The sequence below is a fragment of the Lepidochelys kempii genome, chromosome 28, assembly GCF_965140285.1.
Source record: "Lepidochelys kempii isolate rLepKem1 chromosome 28, rLepKem1.hap1, whole genome shotgun sequence".
In the NCBI taxonomy this organism is placed as follows: domain Eukaryota; kingdom Metazoa; phylum Chordata; order Testudines; family Cheloniidae; genus Lepidochelys; species Lepidochelys kempii.
In genome coordinates, this window is record NC_136407.1 from 4470669 (window position 1) to 4493589 (window position 22921).

The 22921-nt window shown below is 47.5% G+C and overlaps 1 protein-coding gene across 1 annotated transcript; it reads right to left on the bottom strand.

The window, feature by feature from the left end:
* Nucleotides 1–1102: 1102 nt before the first annotated feature.
* On the bottom strand, nt 1103–22844 carry LOC140904215 (uncharacterized). Its single transcript, XM_073326617.2, is given in 6 exon segments — nt 1103–5297; nt 5299–6661; nt 8003–8119; nt 13520–13646; nt 14332–14443; nt 22819–22844. Coding segments are annotated over 5 exon segments (1944 nt in total). The 5' UTR covers nt 14413–14443; nt 22819–22844; the 3' UTR covers nt 1103–5041.
* Nucleotides 22845–22921: the final 77 nt, after the last annotated feature.

Below are 22921 nucleotides of genomic sequence, written 5' to 3' on the forward strand. Positions count from 1 at the left end.
AGGGAAACAGTTTTTCCTAATATCCAACCTAGACCTCCCCCACTGCAATATGAGACCATTACTCCTTGTTCTGTCATCGGCCACCACTGAGAACAGCCGAGCTCCATCCTCTTTGGAACCCCCCTTCAGGTAGCTGAAGGCTGCTATCAAATCCCCCCTCACTCTTCTCTTCTGCAGACTAAATAACCCCAGTTCCCACAGCCTCTTCCTCATAAATCATGTGCCCCAGCCCCGTAATCATTTTAGTTGCCCTCTGCTGAATTCTCCAATTTGTCAACATCCTTGCTGTAGTGTGGGGGGGGGGGGGGGGGCCCAAAACTGGATGCAGTAGTCCAGATATGGCCTCACCCATGCCAAATAGAGGGGAATTATCACTTCCCTCGATCTGCTGGCAACACTCCTATTAATGCAGCCCAATATGCCATTAGCCTTCTTGGCAGCAAAGGCACACTTGGCTCATATCCACCTTCCCATCCACTGTAATCCCCAGGTCCTTTTTTTGCATAACTGCCACTTAGCCAGTCAGTCCCCAGCCTGTAGCGGTGGATGGGATTCTTCTCTCCTAAGTGCAGGACTCTGCACTTGTCCTTGGTGAACCTCCTCAGATTTCTTTTGGCCCAATCCTCCAATTTGTCTAGGTCACTCTGGACCCAAATCCTACCCTCCAGAGACTGGACGCGTTACATGCTCTCACAGAGGGAAGAGCACACGTTCCATGATTTCACAGGCAGAATTTTAGGGCTATTTTGAGCCAGGGAACTATGCTATCGGGTGCTTTCCCTGTGTGGATTTGACAGGTGGATCAATATAAGATGCACATTGTGACCCTTCTCAGGGTGCTGAGGGCTGAGAGTCTCCTTGTTGCCTCCTGGACACTAGGAAGAGGGACTTTTGCATTTGGGAGCTGGATGTTAGCAACCAAACTCACCAGCCTGTCAGGCACTCAAGCACCCTTCTCTGAGCTACAGCAGCCCTGCCAGTTGACAATAGAAGCACCCGAACCCCTGGAGTTCCATCAGTGTGTCCCACTCTGAGGTCTAGCCCCGATCACCAGATATTCACAGAAATCCCAGATCCCCTCTGCCCAAAGCAACGGTATAGCCCAGGTTACCAGTTTTACTGTAGATCACTGCTACCATATCACACACAGCACTTGAGTACAGTTATTGAACAAACAGAAATGTATTTAACAAGAGAGAGAGATTTAAACAGAAACAAATGAGAGTGACGGAAACCAATCGTTACCAACAAAACAAAAATCACAAAATGCAACCTACACTTTTTAATAGTTACCTTTCCCGATCTAAGTAGATTCTCACCTCACATTTCAGTCTATTGCAGTGATTGCTAGTCCCTAGGAGCCATGGCCCTGCCTTTCATGAAGAACCACTGGTTGTTATGGATCTCTTTTGTCATAAACTGAAGCAGTCTTTTGTCTTTATTTGCAGAAAGGATGATTTCCTCATTGTCATATTGGCCTTTTCACTTCCACAGGGTTTTGATGTCTACAGTTTGGCTTTCATAGTTTTCCATTGGCTTTTCTGGGTTGGTGTAAAGGTTGACAATGGAGCAATACGTTGCATAATTAGCTAGCAAGGGAGGGGTGACAATTCCCTCCCACTGGAATGGGCCGTCCCCCACAAGACCAATGATTGGAGTGACTCACTTTCATGACAATACCATTTTCCGTGCACTTACATTACTTCTTCAATATGGCTCATACACACCTCTCTCAGTGATTAGGAGTATCAGTAATTAACAAGCTTTCAGTAGAGATCTCACTGCTATGCTTCCTGGATAAATATCATAAAATCAGTGTATTAGGTACAGCAAGTTTCTCAGGTCTGATACAGAAGTTGCTTGTGAACAACAGTGACCCATTTGGCAATCGGCCCCAATGAGTTTTTGTCTCTCAAGCACTGAGCTATACCGTCACTCCCTGATATAATAGAAAGGCCAGCACAAAAAATAGAGAAAGGAACAATAAGATACTAAAATGGCAATGGTTGGAACTCTATTTCTCTCAGTCTTTGGACTGATGGGTTCTAAGAGCTGTAGCTACAGTTGAGGAACCAGGCAATGGGACAGCTGGTTCAGCCCTCCATACTAGTAGCTTTCTTACATATAGGGAGATGAGTCAAAATTAGAATTGATGTCATGACTCGCTTCCCATAGGAGATCACTCTGTCTAAGGCTATGTCTACACTTCAAACACTGGAAATACTCTAAGAATCTAACATTGTCTTCACTGGGTCTAAGGTCACATTAACTACTTCTCTCAGCAGAGTGGATTTTTCACACCCCTGACAGATGTGGCCATGTCAACATAGCTTTTCAGCGTAGACGAGCCTTTAGATGGCTTTTTGATATAAAAGGCAATGGACTTCAACCTTTTCCTTAATACTGATGGTTGATGATTGAAGTTTTCCCACCTGCTGGTCACATCCTATGACAGATGTCATGCCTCTCCTTTACAAATTAGAGAAGTGGGGAAGTCAGTGACCCTTACAGTCTAAGCAGGTAAAAAAATTATACAACTTGTCTCTGCGAATAGTTTTCATTGGGCCGATATTCTCTTATACACTCTTTTTCACACACATTCTCCCACCCTAACCTTTGGAGTGAGGTTTTCTACCAGAATTCCTTATACTACAGGGGGTAAATTAAATCAAATTAACTTTTCAAGATAAGAAATCATTTCCTGTACAACTAACAAAACAAAAAACAAGACAACTTTCAGTTTTCCAAAATAATTCAGATTATCATGAGCCTCTTATTCTTTAACCAATAACTTCATCTATAATTTCATTTTCAGTGGTAACACGAATATATTCAAAGATCACAAATTCTTGTCATATATGTTAGTTTTCTTTTAATCCCCATTGCCAACAACTGAACCTTGGCTCAAGTTGTGGTTTGGCCCAACGTTGGTCCCAACCACTGCTGTAAGTTCATATATCTTTGGTTCTTCTGCCATGTGTCTTGGTGGAAGGGGTCTCCTAGGTGGGAATGTTTGCATCATGAGGAAGAATCTCTCTTTTCAAACTTGTTAATGTTTCAAAGTAGGAGGAGGTGGAGGAGAAGTGATGTAAATGCATAAAAACACAAGAGAAACTGTCTGGTCTACACTAAAGACATTGATCAGTGTAACTATATTGCTCACAGGAGCGAAAAATCAATACAGCTGAGCAGCGTAGTTACAGAGCCCTAGGCCCCTGTGTAGATGGCATTACGTCAGCAGGAGCGCTTCTCCTGCCAACATAGTCCACCCCGCACAAGCGGCGGTGGCTAATGAAGTCCAATAGTGGGAGAGATCTCTCCCGCTGGCTGAGAGCATCTGTAATAACAATGCTGCACCAACATCAGCTGTATTGTGTATCCATCGCATCAGACACAAAACCACAGAATCAGGACTCAGCATGTGTGTATCCAGAAGTCTGAAAATGGAGCCTGACACATTCGTTGCCTCATTGGTTACCATCATTTCTGCAGCCTGAAAGTCCTTGTTACCCACTCAGGCAGCCAGTTTGGATCCAAAGACTGAGTGCTTCATAGGACATTCCTTCCCCTTGGATCCCAAATGGTGAATGGTGATTGTTCTCAATCGAACCCTGGCATCCTTTGGAACGGTAATCAGCGACACTGCACTAATAAGTGGAGTGGTACAAACAATTTTCCTGGGGTCATTGGTCACCAGAGCTTCCTTTACTGGGGTGGAAACCAAGAACTGAGTGTGTATTCTTTCAACCCCAGTTCTTTTCAAATCCTTGGCCTTGGTTAGGGTAAATTTACATTTCTCTGAAGTAGAATCCTTTACAAAACCACTCAAAATCTCAGCAGTGTTAGTAAAGAATGACTTCCAGAAACATGCCCAGTTTTTCTTTAATTTCTGATTGGAGATTTTAAATAACTACTGTTTCTTTGTTAGCATGTCAGTAAATTGGAGAGTTCTCTCCTGTTGACAGAACTGCACTTGAACTGTCTCCATGTCATCATGGAGGGATGCGGAAAAAGCAAAGCTGAAGTGAGAAATTATGACTTTAGCAAATCGCCATTTGTCTTAAATTCTCCAATAAATCTGAGCTACATCCTATCAAACAGAACTAGTATCCAACTGGGTGACCAAACACTCTTCAGGAAAGATAAAAAGCCATGTCACAGAGAGATAGAATACATGACAATGAACGTGTCAAGTGAAATTTCAGGGCAGGTTACATCTGATTATTCAGAATCAGGACAGGAGATTCTCCCATCACATTCTCCTCTGATCCATTCAAATCAGCTTCACTCAGACTGTCTCAATAGTCAGCTATGTTATTTACAAAATTTTAGTATCCTAGCATCCCCATAATGGGGGACAAAACAGCCACCTTGCCAGAAGTGACTTTACCAATAGATGGAACCTAGGATTTAAACTCCAGATGATCACACTGTGTTTGGGATCTATTTGAATTCCCCTTCTAGGTCTTTGACACTTTCACCTCCAGTCATAGTGACTCCGATATAGGATTAAAGAAGCCAAAGTATCATCTCCAAGCACAGACAACTGAGAACACTTCATCACATGACACTTTGAGACGTGGAGGGATAGAACGCGATGAAGATAAACTCTGCATGGCTCAGACAGGAGGTAACAGTTCTGCAGTGATGGAGAAGGAGGGAATCTCTGAGTCACCCCGTCTCCTTCCAGTGTCAGAGGCTGAAAGGACACTTTTTTCCCTGCCCCTGCTCCTCTTCATTTAAATATAACTTGAAAAGTTCCCAATATAACTGCTCTTCAGCACAACCCAGAGCAACGTGAGAAGAACTGGCAATGATACAATCTGTATCATCGGTGACTAACAATAACTTTGCAATAAGAGGAATGCTATAAATGTGATGCTCCCTGGTTCCTGATAGGAAGGGCATACTCAAATTACTCATGAGACAATGGAAGTGATAGAAAGGACAAATGGGTCCACCTCAGAACAGGGCAAACTGCAAAAGGCAAAAATGGGCCCCTCATCTAGACAAGCTAAGGGAAAATGGGGCTGCAAACAGTTCAAGCAGCTTTAAAAGTTATTATGTGGGAATCAGGAAAAGTATTAAAGAAAAAAAAAGTACGGATAGCCCTAGAGGTTTTTATGGTATTGATCTCCCGTGCAGATTCTCTGATAGCTAACATGGGCTTAGTGCCAAGAGAAGGTATTCCCACACTCACGTCATTCATAGGGCCTCTCCCCTGTATGGATTCTCTGATGTTCAGAAAGGGCTGAGATGTTAGTGAAGCTTTCCCCACACTCACTGCATTCACAGGGCCTCTCTCCCATGTGGATTCTCTGATGCCTAATAAGGTGCGAGCTGCGAATGAAGGTTTTCCCACACTCACTGCATTCATAGGGCCTCTCCCCTGTATGGATTCTCTGATGTTTAGAAAGGGCTGAGGTGTTAGTGAAGCATTTTCCACACTCACGGCATTCAAAGGGTCTCTCTCCTGTGTGGATTCTCTGATGTTCAGAAAGGCCTGATCTGTGAGTGAAATTTTTCCCACACTCACTGCATTCATAGGGCCTCTCCCCTGTGTGGAGTCTCTGATGTTCAGAAAGGGCTGATTTGCTAGTGAAACTTTTCCCACACTCATTGCATTTATATGGCCTCTCCCCTGTATGTATTCTCTGATGTTGAAGAAGACCTGATCTGCGAGTGAAGGTTTTCCCACACTCACGGCATTCATAGGGCCTCTCCCCTGTGTGGAGTCTCTGATGTTCAGAAAGGGCTGAGGTGTTAGTGAAGCTTTCCCCACACTCACGGCATTCATAAGGCCTCTCCCCTGTGTGGATTCTCTGATGCCTAATAAGGTGTGAGCTACGATTGAAGGTTTTCCCACACTCACTGCATTCATAGGGCTTCTCCCCTGTGTGGATTCTCTGATGGAGAAAAAGGCCTGATCTCTGAGTGAAGTTTTTCCCACACTCACGGCATTCGTAGGGCCTCTCCCCTGTGTGGATTCTCTGATGTTCAGAAAGGGCTGAGCTGCTAGTGAAGTTTTTCCCACACTCACTGCATTCATAGGGCCTCTCCCCTGTGTGGATTCTCTGATGGAGGAAAACGCCTGATCTGTGAGTGAAGCTTTTCCCACATTCACGGCATTCATAGGGCCTCTCCCCTGTGTGGATTCGCTGATGTTCAGAAAGGGCTGAGCTCTTAGTGAAGCATTTTCCACACTCACTGCATTCATAGGGCCTCTCCCCTGTGTGGATTCTCTGATGATTAAGAAGGGCTGATCTGTTAGTGAAGTTTTTCCCACACTCACTGCATTCATAGGGTTTCTCACCTGTGTGAATTCTCTGATGCTTTATAAGGGCTGAGTTGTCACATAAGTTTTTCCCACAGTCAGTGCATGTATGTTTCCTCTTTCCCCTGAGGATTTCCTGCTGGGTTGCGGTTTCCTTGATGTCCTTCTGAGTTCCCTGACAGGAAATACATTTATCCACTTTCTCCCCTGGCTGGTTTCCCTCCTCTCTCTCTGGTCGGTGCTGAATCTCACAGGATTTTCCCTGCTCATTACTCCTGGACACATTCCTTTTCAATCTTTGTGATAATTCTCTGTGTTTATCCACTTGCCCAGCATCTTCCTGCTGATAATTCTGCTCCTCTTTCTCACATACCATTGCTTCACCTCCTGTGGTAGAGACAGAAACCTCAAAACAGGGATGGAAAGGGGAAGGCCAAATCAAAACAAGTGCTGGAAAGAGGTCAAATAAAAATCAGGCACTCAACTCCCCCAAACTCTTTCCCAAAATGTAGTAGCAGGATTTTATGTTTGCATTTTATATAATTTAGAATGAAGGATAAAGAATAATAATGTAGCATGTATTAAATGTATTGGTGTATGATTTGATCATATCCTGCCAGCCACCCTTTTTGAATAACAGAAAGGAACGGCTTAATGGGACAATGGGTACAGATACATCAGCCAGAATCTGTGTCTGGACTGATTTCAAGGCAGTAACAGATCTTTGAGGGTCACCAATTTGTTGTAGGTTTACCATTTTGAAATAAGAAAGAATCCCATGATGGTTTTCTTTTGCATTGCAATTTGACGTTTCTGTTCAAAATGTTGTGTGTAAATGAATTCTGTTTTGTCTGTGAATGAGGAATGTGTGTTTTAAGAGATAAGTGTGAAGGCCATCGCTGAACCAGATGTACGAGGGAGGAACTGGAGACAGACATAAGGGCTCCAGGAGGCAGCAACATGCCCCTATTGAAATGTCAGAGGGGGACAGTCTGACAACTTTAAAGGTGAGACAGTCACCTATCAATGGGGACAAGACAGCTGTGACCAAAACCACCATGGGATAACTCCCTGAGGAACTTGATGAAAGAACAAGATAAAGGATGAAAAGGATAATTTAAGAAAACGAGCACTTGTCATACAATAATTGATTACAGCATGCCAGTGCAAAACTCATTGGTCCCAATGAAGGAAAATCACTATATACACAGGATGCCTGGCCATGAAACTTTGGGTTTGTCCTGCCAAGACTTCAAAGCATCATGTCATAACCAACAGAACCCGGCTCCTCCTACCTGTGATCAACCTAGCTGGCCAATAGATTGATTTGGACTCTGGACTGGTAACTATAACATCGACTGGCAGGACAGTGTATTTGTGTGGTACACAAATGATACAACAATTAGCATATGCATTCTATCTTCAATAAATGCGGCGTATTGCCTTTTTCCCTGAAAAAAGATCCCATGTGTTTGTTATAAGACAAATAGAGAGAGGAGGGGATCAATTTGGCCTTCACTTCCCATCCAAATTTGCAGGGGGAAGGGAGGAAGCTCCTGCCTGGTGTCTGCTAGGATCTGCAGGAAGCCATGAGCTATATTTACCCTGAGGATACGACCCCTGCTAGGGACAATAATGAACTGAGAGACCTCCCAAGGGCTTTGTCGGGCATCCCAGATATTTTCTTCAGGCACTTACAGATTTTGAGTTGGTTTAATGTTTCCTCACCTGTGTAGGGTGCTCTCAGGATCTCTCTTTCCTCTGAACCCTGGAGGTCTGGGACCCATGACTCTTCCCCTTGTTCCACCTGGGAGATCACATCAGGTTTGGATACTGGAAACCCTGCTTAGATGAAAGAAAAACCAAGGAGTACAGTTGATTTCATAAGACTTTGTCACAAAAAACAAACATTCTATTAATTTAACTTCAGTACTTAGTGTGACCTGGTGTGCCATGGGCAGTCCTCACTGAAAATGCCAAGGTCAGGGGAGGCTGAAAAAGGGAGAGCAGATGCTCCTAAAACTGGTGGTTAACACTGAAGTTAAATTCACCAACCAGTCACAAACAGTGCTTCCGATCACCCACACTGGTTATCGAGAAGCTGAAAAAAGAAATCACACAGCTCCTTTTATTGCATTCTAGTTCTCTGACTCCCAATCAGCACCTAAGTCCAGTACAGTGAGAGGTTATTTAAAAACTCTGCAGAAATAGACAAAACGTTCTTCTGACCCCAAAGGGTCAGCGACATTACCAGGTCAGTATAGGTTTGAATCTTACATAAAATACCATGCTGCCTGCCAATCCTTTAGCATCTAAACTAAAGGTTTATTATAAAAGAAACAAACAATAAGGGAGTTGTTAAATGGGAGAGCAGTCAGATACATTCAGAAATCTATATATCAGGTTCTTAGCAGTACTGGTGAGTTGCTGGCTTCAAAGTCCATCTGGAACATATCCACAGCTTGGATGGGTCATTCAGTCCTTTGTTTAAAGCTTAGTTTGTAGAAAAGTTGCTCCAGAGGTAGGAAGAGGGACTGAAGACAAAATGGAGTTGATTCAGCTGTCCTTTATATTACTTTTGCCACGTCGCTTGTACTTCCTGTGTCCCAAACACAAGCTTCATAGCACATGGTATGGAAAAGCCTTGGAGTTCTAAGTACACAGGCATATCCCTGCATGTCTTGCTGACTCAATAGATGTATCCCATTAGTCCTTTACATGGGTTCATTGTACAGGTGATGACCCTGGATGGGCTATCGAACCGGCTAGGCACTGCTGACGCCAATATATCTGGGTGTGTCACCCAGAAACACTGCACAAGTGTGGAAATACAGATATACCCTACATATCTATAACTCACAATACAAAGGTGATACAAACATAGAAAGAAAATTATCATACTTAGAAAATCATAACGTTTTCACTGACATTACATGGCATATCTAGTACGACTCATTGCAATTTATTATATTGGTATTAATAATAAAATTAATAAATAATAATAAAGGGTCTTACAATTTCAGACAGTGTCACACTTAGTAAACCAATGAATTCTCAGGACCATCTCCCCAGGTCCTTGAAGTTGCTGAACACTCTGCTTATGAGGGATTGAAATACCCACATACCTGCTGCAAACACACACAGACAGACACTGTGTCCGTCTGTACCCCTATGTTCACTCTTCTAGAAAATTATGACCAATTTTGTACATAATCTGGCTTCTGAGGTATCATTTGAAAACACATAATCTACTGAATATTATCCTCCTGTTAAAATGTGTAGCAACACTGTATCTAAAGTTATGAGGTTTTACTGTGTGATATTACTGAAAAAGTTACAATGCTGGAGAACACCCACAGAGGAGTTCTTCAGAGACAGCAAGGCAAACAGCTGGTCAAACAGCCATTCTCCGGCAGGGAGAAGGTGTGAAGAAGACATTTACAGTCCATTACAGGGACCACTTGAAGATCATATCTACAACAGACAGCCTGTCACCATGACTCAGCTGAGAACTGACGTTGTTTCCAGTCCAAAGGACTGAATTTTAAAAAGAGGTGAGAAAAATGCTTGGGACTCTCTCTCTCTCCCCCATTTCCCTCTGCTCATGACAACTCCTGAAGAACTGAACTTGGGGGGCAGGGGTGGGTAGGGGGAGTCCTGGCTGAAAGGAAAGTCAGCCTGTCTCAGCATATGGTGAGAGAAACATTTGCTTTGAATCCATTTTAGCTTGTTAAGTTAGACATTTAGTGTTTCATCTTGTATTTCTTTTGTAAACAATTCTGACTTTTATGCCTCATTACCTGTAGTCACTTAAAATCTTTTTTTCAGTTGTTAACAATTTTGTTTTATCTAACCAGTGTTTTTGGATTAAAGTGTGTTGCAAACTTCATTTGGGATAACAAGGCTGGTGCATGTCATTTTCCACTGATGAAATGACAGACTTCATATGAGCTTGCATTGTTCAGTAGTGTGCTGGACAATGCAAGATGCACATTTCTGGAAGAAAGTCTGGGACCAGAGAATTTTCTGGGGTTCTCCTGTGGTGCACTGTAATTTGTGAGTGGCTGACTAGCAGCACTCAATACTGTGTAGCTGGGAGCGAGTTACATGCCGGAGATTGTGTGTTAACTGCCCAGGAGTGGCTGTTCTCACAGCAAAGCAGTGTAAAAGGCACCCCAGCTTGGGGAACTGAGGGGAAACAGCTGTTCAACAGTCCAAATTGTACTGTGGTTAATGTCACAGATACTCAATTTCAAAGAGTCTCCTAAAACACAGAGAAAGTAAATCCATGTCCCACAAATCGAAAACTCCAGACAGAGGGCAAATCTCCCTGGCACTGCTTCTTGCTGACACAGAGGTCCAGAGACAATGAGAGAGTCCTGGGGAAGCTGGGAACAGTAAGCATGGGCTGGTGGGGTTCAGTGGAGAAAGGGAACAGGAAGGGCAGGGATATTACTGAATGCAGGATCTCAGCAGTCCTAGATGTCAGGATAGCACATATTATAGCCCACTGGAAAACATAATCCCAACTATACATATAAAATGATGGGGTCTAAATTAGCTTTTTCCACTGAAGAGAGGGATCTTGGAGTCACTGTGGATAGTTCTCTGAAAACATCCACTCAGTGTGCAGAGACAGTCAAAAAGTGAACAGAATGTTCGGAATCATTAAGAAAGGGATAGATAGTAAGTCAGAAAATATCATATTGCCTCTATATAAATCCATGGTACGCCCACATCTTGAACACTGTGTGCAGACATGGTCAACCCATCTCAAAAAAGATATACTGGAATTGGAAAAGGTTCAGAAAATGGGGGGGAGGGGGAGAGAAACCAACTCGGGGTATGAAACAGCTTCTGTATGAGGAGAGATTAAAAAGACAGGGACTTTTTAGCTTGGAAAAGAGAAGGGGGGATATCTGAGAGGTCTATAAAATCATGACGGGTGTGGAGAAAGTAAAGAAGGAAGTGTTATTTACTCCTTCTCATAACACAAGGACTAGGAATCACACAATGAAATTAATAGGCAACAGGTTTAAAACAAACAAAAAGGCAGTATTTCTTCACACAACCCACAGTCAACCTGTGGAGCTCTTTGCCAAAGGATATTGTGAAGACCAAGACTATAACAGGGTTCAAAAACAGAACATGATAAATTCACGGAGGATAGGTACATCAAAAGCTATTATCCAGGATGGGCAGAGATGGTGTCCCTAAATTCTGTTTTCCATAAGCTGGGAATGGGTGACAGGAGATGGATCACTTGATGATGACCTGTTCTGTTCACTCCCTCTGGGACACCTGGCATTGGCCACTGTCAGAAGTATCCAAGCATGCTAAAGGAGTTGGCGGATGTGATTGCAGAGCCATTGGCCATTATCTTTGAAAACTCATAGTGATCAGGGGAGGTCCTGGACAACTGGAAAAAGGCAAATGTAGTGCCCATCTTTGAAAAAGGGAAGGAGGAGGATCTGGGGATCTACAGGCCAGTCAGCATCACCTCAGTCCCTGAAAAAAAACATGGAACCAATTTTGAAGCACTTCAAGGACAAAAAAGTGATCAGGAACAGTCAACGTGGATTCACCAAGGGCAAGTCATGCCTGACTAATCTAATTGCTTTCTATGATGAGATAACTTGTTCTGTGGATGAGGGGAAAGCAGTGGATGTGTTATTCCTTGACTTTAGCAATGCTTTTGATATGGTCTCCCACAGTATTCTTGCCAGCAAGTTAAAGAAGTACGGGCTGGATGAATGGACTATAAGGTGGATAGGAAGCTGGCTGGATCATCGGGTAGTGATCAATGGCTCCATGTCGGTTGGCTGCCAGTATCAAGCGGAGTGCCCAAAAAGGTCGGTCCTGGGGTCGGTTTTGTTCAATACCTTCATTAATGATCTGGAGGATGCTGTGGATTGCACCCTCAGCAAGTCTGCAGATGACACTAAACTGGGAGGAGAGGTAGATATGCTGGAGGGTAGGGATAGGATACAGAAGGACCTAGACACATTAGAGGATTGGGCCAAAATAAACCTGAGGAGGTTCAACAAGGACAAGTGGATGTTTGTCCTTAGCTACATCTAGTTTGGGGATGTAACTCAGTGATAGAGCACATGTTTTGCATGTATGAGGCGCTGGGTTGAATCCCCAGCATCTCCAAGTTTGCCTTTGGAGGGGGGATTTGATAGCTGCTTTCAACTACCTGAAAGGGGGTTCCAAAGAGGATGTATCTAGGCTATTCTCAGTGGTGGCAGATGGCAGAACAAGGAGCAATGGTCTCAAGTTCCAGTGGGGGGAGGTTAAAGTTGAATATTAGGAAAAAAATCTTTACTAGGAGGGGGGTGAAGGACTAGAATGGGTTTCCTGGGGAGGTGGTGGAATCTCCTTCCTTTGAGGTTTTTAAGGTCAGGTTTTACAAAGCCCTGGCTGGGATGATTTAGGTGGGGATTGGTCCTGCTTTGAGCAGGGGGTTGGACTAGATGACCTCCTGAGGTCCCTTCCAACCCTGATATTCTATGAACGCTAGGAAATTATAAGCTATAATTCAGGAGCAACAGATTCTAATTAGTCTGGAAAAGCAGAATGTGAAAAATAAGAATCAGGGTCATGTGACTTTGGCAATGGGGGACTCAAAAATCCAAGATGCCTGCAGAGAAGAGAGATTATGGCTATTACACATGGTGATGGGAGAGCAAGACTCTCCAGGTCTCAAGAAGCTTCGCTACTAACTTAAGTCATTTTCACACGCTGGGGTACAATCCAGATCAATGAGGAGTTGTGTCATCTGTAATCCTGGGTGATATTCAAGGTTCTGCTGCTGGAGCTCCCCTCTCTGGATACCCCCCGCCAGCATTCAAGGATGCACTGAGTCTCTGTGTGATAAGTAACCCTGGACCAGCAGCTCCGACTCCAGCAGCCTGCTTGTTTCACCCCAAGCACATTCTGGTCTGGATGGAGTAGGCTCAGGGTTTGAGAGAAGGCCATGGATAGGAAGCTTCTGTTGGTTATGCTGGACCTAACCCCCAGTTTTACTTGTGTAAACAGGAGATATTTGACACTGTGCGATACTGCTCCTGTGCTCTGTTGCCAAAGTGTTCTGCAGCAGGGGAGGGTCTCTGGCACTGTGTGTGTCACTGGCATATTGGGGTGATGCTGAAACAGGACAGAGTAGAGGTGGCATTGTGGGGCTGGTGTGAACCTTATCTCTTCATTTCCCTTTCCAAGAAGAGAGGGGACAGGAACCCTTACCCAGCGAGGTCACATTCTCATAATTCTCCTGCATGACGTCTCTGTAGAGGGCTCTCTGAGCGGGGTCCAGCAGAGCCCACTCTTCCCTAGTGAAATACACAGCCACCTCCTCGAAGGTCACCAGCCCCTGAAAGAGCAAGAGTCCAACACTCAGTACCTGCTGCCCTACTCACAGCCCCAATATTTGTGGGGGAGAGGAGCCAATCAAATGGAAGCTCTGGGAGGCTCACAGTCAACAGAAGCCCACCCCCACCCTGCTCAGAGCATCCAGGAAACACCAGGGTGAGGGGACGAAGAGAGAGCCCCTCCTCTCTCCTAGCAGATCCACCACACACCTACTAGCCACAGACTGGTACAGGAGATGGAGCCCCTAGCAGGGTCCAGGGAGAGCTCCTTGGTAGGAAGCCCAACACCCTCCTCATTGTGAGGAGCTGGATATGAAGGGAGGGGAATCTCCCCAAACCTGACTGGTGGGTGCCCCCTTTATCTCTCACAGCAGCTGCTGGTTAGTCAGGTCAGGCTCTAGCACTATGAGTCTGGTGAGTTTTCCCAGCTCTATATAGGTGGGTTATTTTCTGTTTCACAAATGAGGGCATTTCCACCTCCGAACCTCATGGGTCTGTTCCTATAATCTAGACCACTTATTAAACAACTCCCAGCAGCTTTGCCACCCCCTGTCCTCCTCCCTTTCTCCACCCTGGGAATTTCCTGCCCCGCTCCAACCCAGAGGGTGCAAACCTTCCCATCTCCAGCGTATTTGCTGCCCCCTCCCTCCTGCAGGAACCCCCCAGAAACCCCCCAATAATTCCTACATGAACTGGCTCCTCTGCAGCCATTTCTCTCCCCTGTCCCATGGGAGGATGGAATGAACTGGAGCGAAACATGGACGTCATTCTGCAGCCTGGCCGGGTGAGAAGGGAAATTCTGGAGGTTTCAGAACAGGCTTTAGTTAATTTCACATCATGCTTCCCCCAGGCCCTTTCCCTGCAGACAGATATCCTAGATTCTGCCATGCTGGAAAAATGCTTCATCTCTTTATTACAGTGCAGACCTGGCCCCTCCTGCCAGGCTAAGCCCAAGGACACATTTTTAACCTCTCTTCTCCCTCACCACATCCTGTAACAAAGTCTTTGAACAAAATGCTCAAAAAAAGGAGAACCAAAGGAGTCACTTTCGATGATTCCGTCTGACACGGACCTCATGGCAGCCACACCCCAGCAAGAGGGATATGGAGTCAGGAACTGGGCTTTCCTGTCTGATGCTCATCTTGTCCACAGGAAAGTGACTCTACCAAGGATGCAGTAATTAATCTGTCTGGACAGATTAGATATCTGGAAATCTCTCTCAAAACTCTTCTCTCCCACAGCCCTTTTCAGTCTCTCTTTCTATCTCCTTTTCCCTGTCCCCTTTCCCTGCCCACCTGGTACGAAAGTCCCATTCCTGGGTTGTTTGCTCCCCATGGCTGGATTTGTCCCTGCAATTGCTAATGGGAGGAGAAATGGGGGTGGGGTGGGGGAACGCTGTTTGTGTAGAGTCATTTTAATGCCAGACCCCAGCATTTTCCCTTGGTTTCTTTTAGTTACTTGGAGTCTCTGGCTCAGAATTTAGTATTAACAGGGCCTATAGGGCTAGTACCAGCTGGAGAAAGTCATCACCTGGGCCAGGCAGAGAAGCAGCTTTAATTAAGTTCATTTCCCAGCTCAGAACCCCCACTGGGTCTCCCAGATCACAATGAAGGCTGCAATGTGTGACCCAGGAAGCTGAACCCTAATATCCTGAGCAGAGAGGGACAGTGTGTTTGAGCAGCATTCCCGTCTTTAGTTCTCTGGGGAGAGCAGTTAATGAGAGTACCTCCTCACAGGGAGAATTGCTAATCTCATTTGCCCCACTGTCCATCTGGAGTCACTCCTTGTCTTTCCATGCAGTGACTCTGGTTTAACAATGGTCTTAATGAAACCAGATTTCAGAAAGAATGAGTCCAGAATGCTGTGGATGAGACCATTGTGTGGCAATGCTAACCCCCTTTCTACCTCCCTGACCCCCCAGATCTAGGGCAAGGACTGGGGGCACGAATTTTCCCAACGGAACCGGAAGTTCCTGCAGTTTTCAAGAGAGGAGAAAAGCAAAATCTGTGTTTGATAAGTGGATAGAAAGGTATCACAGTGACTGGGCATGGCTGAGGAATGACAGGCAGTGCTTGGAGCCAGGATTCTGACACAAACTGATCAAGGAGACTAAGCATGGTTAATAGCAGCCCCCACAGCCAGGGTCCCCCAGACACCCCCCCAGTGTCCAAAGCCCAGACTCCCCCAGCCAGGGTCCCACCAGGTATTCCCTGGGACCCAGCCCCCATAGTCCCTGGCCAGGGACCCCAGATGCTTCTCAGAGCCCCACCAGCCAGGGAACCCCCATCAGACCTTCACTGCCAGCCTGAGAATCCCAAAGGATTCCCTCCACCAAGAGTCCCCAGCAGCCAGGGACTCTTTCCCCCCCCCCCCCCCACTGTGAACTCAGTCCCCCACTGCCTGCCTGGGATTCTCCCACTGCCTGCCTAGGATCCCCACCTGCCCTTCAGCAGAATCTGCCATGCCGTTTGCCAGAGACCCCCTGATGCTTTACAGTGGGACCCCACACTCTGTCTGCCTGGCATCCCCCAATCTAGTGCCAGAACTCCCCGCCCCAGCTCTGTGCACCGGGCATGGCAATGATCCCAGGAGTCTGCAGGGGAAGCCCAGACAGAGCCCCTGGCACAGCACCAGGCACCCTCTAACCCCCTGCCCCACCTCCCCAAGAGACCCCCACCCCCACTGTTCTGCAGCCAACAGGCCCCCAGTGACACCCACCTCCAGGACACATAGCCTCAGGGCTGGGCACATCAGAACTACCCCCCGAAACCTCAAACCTCCAGAACCCACCAACCTGACTAGGGTACCCCCTGCCCAGTCACCCAGAGGCCTCCCCCTACTACAATGACCCTTCAGCTCCAGCTGCAATCTCCCCACACAGACATGCCACACACCCCCGCCCCCCGGAACAGTGTTACCTCAGTATCTGATAAATGGATAGAAAGTTATCACCATCCTCTGCTGGCCAGTCACACAAGCAGAGGGAGCCCTTGGGGATGCTTCTTTAACAGGAGAGTGGAAGGCATGGAGGGCCAAAATAGGTAACAGAGTAGCAGCCGTGTTAGTCTGTATCCACAAAAAGAAAAGGTGTACTTGTGGCACCTTAGTCTCTAAGTACTCCTTTTCTTTTTGCAAAATAAGAAAGAAATTTCCATGCCCTGTCACTAGCAAATAATGGCCACCATGCATCCATCCCAGAGGTGGCTACATCTTAGCATGGCAGGAAGAAACCTCTCACAGAGACCATTTGTCATGCTGTGTGGGATACTTCTAGACCCACGCTGTACCCAGAGTGACCTCCTCATCCCGTGCCAGCTGGAGAAAAGAAAAGGGTCCAGCCAACTCTCCTGGTACCAGCTGGGAACCACTGATCCCCCAGACAGGGCTTTGATTTGTATTAAATATGTGGCTGGTCTCTTTCTTCAGGAAACCTTTTAACAGAGATAAAGGAGGGAAAAAATGTTTCTCAAAGGAGCGGAGAAAGAAGATCACTGGGCAATTTTAACCCCCTGCAACATCCAGGATGGAGAATGACTAAGGGCCACAGGTTCCCTCCAAGGAAGGAGAAGTTGCTGGGATTTAGAAATATGGGGAACAGCCTTAAACCCAACAGGATTTCTAATTGACATTTGATAACAACATAGAAAGAGGCAAAACCTGAGTTTTGAGATCAATGTTCAGAAATGAAAGAGAAAGGGTGCAAATCGGAGGGATTTTGGATCCATTTTGCAAATTATAGAGAGGAAAGTGGAAAATCAGAGGGATTTTATATCAGTTGTTGATATGAGGTAAAATCTGTGTGTATTTCACATGAATATTTGATAAATGAATAGAGGGGAAACCCCTGTATACCCATGTTCAAGAATCTGAGAAAAAGTGGGGGGCAGTACTACTCAAAAGGATCTGGGGGTTATAGTGGATCACAAACTGAATCTCAGCTAGCCTTGTGATTCAGTTGTGACGAAGGCTAATTCTGTACTGGAATAGGTTATCAAGGGAGGTTTTGGATTCATCATCATTGGAGGTTGTTAAGGACAGGTTGGACAAACACCTCAGTGTTGGGGGCTGGACTAGATGACCTCTCATGGTTCATTCCAGCCCTACAGTTCTATGATTCTATTCTGAGGAAATGTTTGGTCACTTTATTACAGCACTGACCCGGCCCACCCCACTAGCACTAAACCAAGACATTTTGAAACCCTCCCAGTAACAAAGTCTGGAAACCAAATACGAGACAAGAGCAGAACAAAAGGAGTGACTTTGGAAGATTTCCCTTGACATTGTCCCCGGGGCAGCACACTCCCACAGCCGGGGGCACAGGGAGAGTCAGGAATCGGCTTTTCCTCTCCCTGCACCTCACCTTGTTCACTGGAAAGGGAATCTGCCCAGGGATGATGCAGTTAAGTGTGTGGGGGCAGGTTAGAGATCTGGGAATCTCTCTCCCCAGTTATTTCTCCCACTGCCCTATCAATCTCTCTCTCCCTTTTCTCCTTGTGTTTCCCATCTCCTGGCCCTCCCCCTCTGGCAGACAGACAGCCATTCCTGGGTGTTCACTCTCCTATGGCTGGATTGGCTCCTGCAATTGCTAAGGGGAGGAGAGATGTGGGGTGAGGAGGGGCTATTTGTGCAGAGTCTCTTTCATACCCATCCCCAGCATGTCCCCTGAGGTCTTTATCAATCACTTGGGAGTATCTGGCTCAAATGTGGTGTGGACAGAGCCTAGGGCTGGCCCATGGAGCTAATTACAGCTGGAGAAAGTCCTCACCTTGCCTGGGCACAGAGGAAGCTTCACTCCAACTCACTCCCAAGCCCAGACCCCACCAGGGGAGCAACAGCTGGTCAGACTGGTCTCCCAGATCACAATGCAGGCAGCAGCATCTGACCCAGGAAGCTCAACCCTAATATCCTGAGAAGAGAGACACAGTCAGACAGAGACTGAGGGCTTCCCCCAGCCCCTTTAGCAACAACTGAAACCCCCTCCCCACAAGGACATATCCTGATTTTATTTGCCCCCATTAATCTGGAGTCACTGCATGTTCTTCCTTGAAGTGTCTCTCGATTAACACTGGTCTGAGTGAAACCAGAAACATGGCTCAGGAGGGATGAGGCCAGAGTCCTTTCCTCCTCCCTCACCCTCTTCTTCTGAGAGGGATTCAAAGCAAAAGTTTTCCCTCTCAAACTTGAAGTTCCTCCAGTTTTGAAAACGGGGAGAGAAGCAAAGCCAATCCTGATTTCATATCAGTAATTGACAAATGGATAGAAAGTTATCAGCAGCCCCTGCCAGCCATTCACACAGGTGTGGGGAGCCCTAGGCGATGCTTCTTTCACAGGAGAATGCATGGCATGGAGGAGCCACATTTTTAAAGAAATTTCCATGCCCAGTGACTGGCAGATAACGGCCAATAGGGACCCACTCCAGAGACGACTACATCTCAGCACTGGATGAAACCACCCCTCATGGAGACCATTCGTCATGGGTGTTTGGGATACTGCTGGTGAACATGGTGAAGGGCTAACAGCATGGAGATTCTCAGCCACTCTGGGTACAGCCTGGGCAGCAAGGAGCCAGGCACAGACTGAGCCCTCATCCTGTGCCCCCCGAGGAAAAGAAAAGGGTCCAGCCAACTGTCCTGTGAGCAGCTGGGAGATACCATTCCCTGAAATAGGGGGAGGCCTCTGGCTTTGATGTGTATTAAATATGGGGCAAGTCACTTTCATCAGCAAACATTTTAATGAAGATAAAGGGGGAAAGAAATGAGTCTCAAATGAGAGGAGAAAGTTGACCCTTTAACTCCCTGCAACTGGCAGGATGGAGAATGACTAAGGTAACAAATTCCTCCAAAACAGGAGAACTTGCTGCAACTAAACATGGGAACATCTCCAAACAAAAGATGTTTTTTTTAAACAGACATTTGATAATTACATGGAAAAAGACTGACATCCATGTTAAGTCATTAAAGAGAAAAGGGTGGAAATGTGGAGAATTTTGATCGATTTTCACAAACTAGAAAGGAAAGTGGAAAAATGTGAGGGATTTTAATATCGATAGTCAATAGTAAGTAAGGAGGTAAAATGAGAGTGAATTTCATATTGTTATTTGACAAATTGAGAGAAAATGGGAAACGTCGGCAAAACTTTTCTAAGTATATTCAAAAATTGGAGAAAAGGTCAAAATCTGAGGATATTTTATGTTAATATTTTATTATTAGTGAGACATGGAAAAAATCTCAGGGAATATTAAATTAGAAATAGATAGCTAGAGAGAAAGGAGGACAATTTTTTAGGCCACTCTCCTGAAGACGACATCTGTGTGTAGCTCAGAGATTTGTCTCTCTCACCAAGTGAAGCGGGTCCAATAAAAGATATTACCTCACCCACCTTGTCTTTCTAAATGCAAAGCAATGCACATTGGAGAGAAAAACTGCAGCTACTTATACACTGTGGGGTAAATTAACTATCAAATGTAGCCCATAGATCCCGCTTTAGCATTTATTTTATGCAGCAGTAATGCAAAGAACCAACAGGCCTGTATCCTGTACAATACTGGCTTGAGCAGTTAGCATAAGGCTTGAGGCTTATGAACTCTGGCACAGATAAATGGTCTAACAGTCACCCCTAAGGTTTGGAGAACTGGAAACAGAGTGTCTAAGGAGGAATTTCATCCATAAAGACATCAGCCAACCAGAGGAAAATGAGCTAACACAGGCTTTTCAATAGAACATTCACAGATGTCTGACCACAGGAGTGCCACGGCACCGAATTGACACATTTGACCCCAGGATCATAAGATCATTAATACACAAACCTATAGGAGCAGGACACCCCAACATTAGTAGGGAGAGGAAATACAAATAAGGAAGAGGGGAGAAACCCCTATGAACATGTATTACACCTAGTGGCGTCAGCAGAACATATTATCGGCTACACAACTCAAGAAAGGGATCTGCATGTTGCTGTAGACAGATCAATGAAAAGCTCCACTCAGTACACAGCTGCCAGCAAAAAAGCTAACACGTGCAGATTCATAAGGAATGGGATGGAGAATAACATGGAACATCCGAATATAAATCAAGGGGGCAGCCTCCAATATCCTGCGACCACCGTGGCTACTACAGCAACAAAAATGATTAGGGGACTGGGGCACATGAGTTATGAGGAGAGGCTGAGGGAGCTGGGATTGTTTAGTCTGCAGAAGAGAAGAATGAGGGGGGATTTGATAGCTGCTTTCAACTACCTGAGAGGTGGTTCCAGAGAGGATAGTTCTAGACTATTCTCAGTGGTGGAAGAGGACAGGACAAGGAATAATGGTCCCAAGTTGCAGTGGGGGAGGTTTAGGTTGGATATTAGGAAAAACTTTTTCACTAGGAGGGTGGTGAAACACTGGAATGTGTTGCCTAAGGTGGTGGAATCTCCTTCCTTAGAAGTTTTTAAGGTCAGGCTTGACAAAGCCCTGGCTGGGATGATTTAATTGGGGATTGGTCCTGCTTTGAGCAGGGGGTTGGACTAGATGACCTCCTGAGATCCCTTCCAACCCTGATATTCTATGATTCTATGACTGCACACAGGATATTTTAGATCTATCTTGGAGAACTGGGGAAGAAATAGGTCTCAAAAGAAATATTTGATAATGAGAGAAAAGCACCCGGATCTGAAGAGATTTTCTGTTAAGTGAGAGTAGTTGGACACTTTGACAGGATTGTATATGGAAGTTCATTAAACAGACAGTAATAATTCCCCCCCCACACACACCATCCACATGGGCAGCAGGGAGCCCTTTGGGGAGGTACTTTAAGAGGGTAGGTGAGGGGAGTATGGAGCAGGAAAACTCCCTGGCAGCGGGGAGGAGGCAGCAGCAGGGGCAGGCAGGCGACTGGGGGCTAGCAGGGGAGCTGTGTTGGGCAGTTGGGGGCAGCAGTAGCCAGGACTGTGTAACCTTGGGCTGGACAGTCTCCCGTGGGTTTTCTTCCCTCCTTCTGTCCCCCCCTTCCTGGCTTTGGTGCTGGCACAGAATGGCCACCCCATCCCACCCCAGAGGCAGCTGGGTCTCAGGGCTCGGCAAGCGGCACCCATTAAGCCCCTTCTCGTTTGGGGAATGATTCAGGACAATTTCCCACAGAAATAAAATTCGCTGCAGGTCAAACCTCCCAGACCTGAGACTGTTACATGAACACTGGAGAATGAGAGAGAAAATGGGGCAAACTCTGAAAAGCAGACGGGAGGAAGGGGCAGGAACTGCTCCCTCCGCACCGGCCCGTCACAGCCCCGGGCTGCTTGGGCCCCGCCGGAGACGGCCTCTCTCGGACTCTGCCCGGGCCGTGGCAGCAGGGGGACCCCGCGAGGGGAGCCGGGCTGTCTGAGGCGAGGGGAGCAAAGCCGAGCCGGCCCCGGGGCGCGGCGGGAAGCCGGGGCGGCCGGGGGGCTGGGCTCCCGGCACCGGGGGCTCCCCGCCGGGGGGCGCGCACACCTGGGGGCACGCGGCGGGGTCCTCCCGGGGCCAGCGGCTCCTCCAGCCCCCGGCCTGGGGTACACCAGGCTCCGGGGGAAGCCCCAGCGCGGCCCCGGCCCGGGCTCGCTCGCAGGCCCTGCGGCCGGGGCCGGGCGGGTCGCGCTCCGGGGCCGCTCCCCGGCCAGGCGCGGAGCCCGGGCGCTGGGACACGCGGGGGCGCAAGTGACCGCGACCCGCTGCCCGACCCCGGGACGCGCCCCTCGGGCAGGAGACCCCCGGCCCCAGGGCCAGCCGCTGGGCGGGTCTCCCCGGCCGCCGGGCCGCTCGCCGCCTCGGGGGCCCCGGCGCTGGCCGAGGGGGGCGGGGCGGGGCGAGCCGGGGCGGGGCCGGTCCTAGGGGCGCTGCCCGGGCCCCGGGGAGCAGCCGGGCCGGAGGCCCCGGGGCTGAGGCTCCGGCCGCCCAGCGAGCAGCCCCGGCCCGCGCTCCCCGGCTCCCCCCGCAGCGCAGCGGCCGGGCCCAGGGGCGGGGCCGCGAGGGCCCAGGCCCCGCCCCCGGGACGCCAGAGGTCGCCTGAGAGGCGGGAAGGCGCCGGGGGGCTCCGGGCGGGGGGGGGGGGGGGGATGTGTGTGGTCGGGTCTGAGAGGCGCCGGCTGGGGGAGGGGCGTGGGCCGGGGGTGTCTGCGGGGGGAGGGGATGAGAGGCTCGGGGAGAGTCAGGCTGACCCTTACCTGCGCTGCAGAGGGCGGAAGCGCCTCCCGGGGCAGGCTGGGAGATGTAGTTCTTGACTCTCCCGGGAACGGAAGTGACGTAAAAGGGGATAACGAGGCGGTC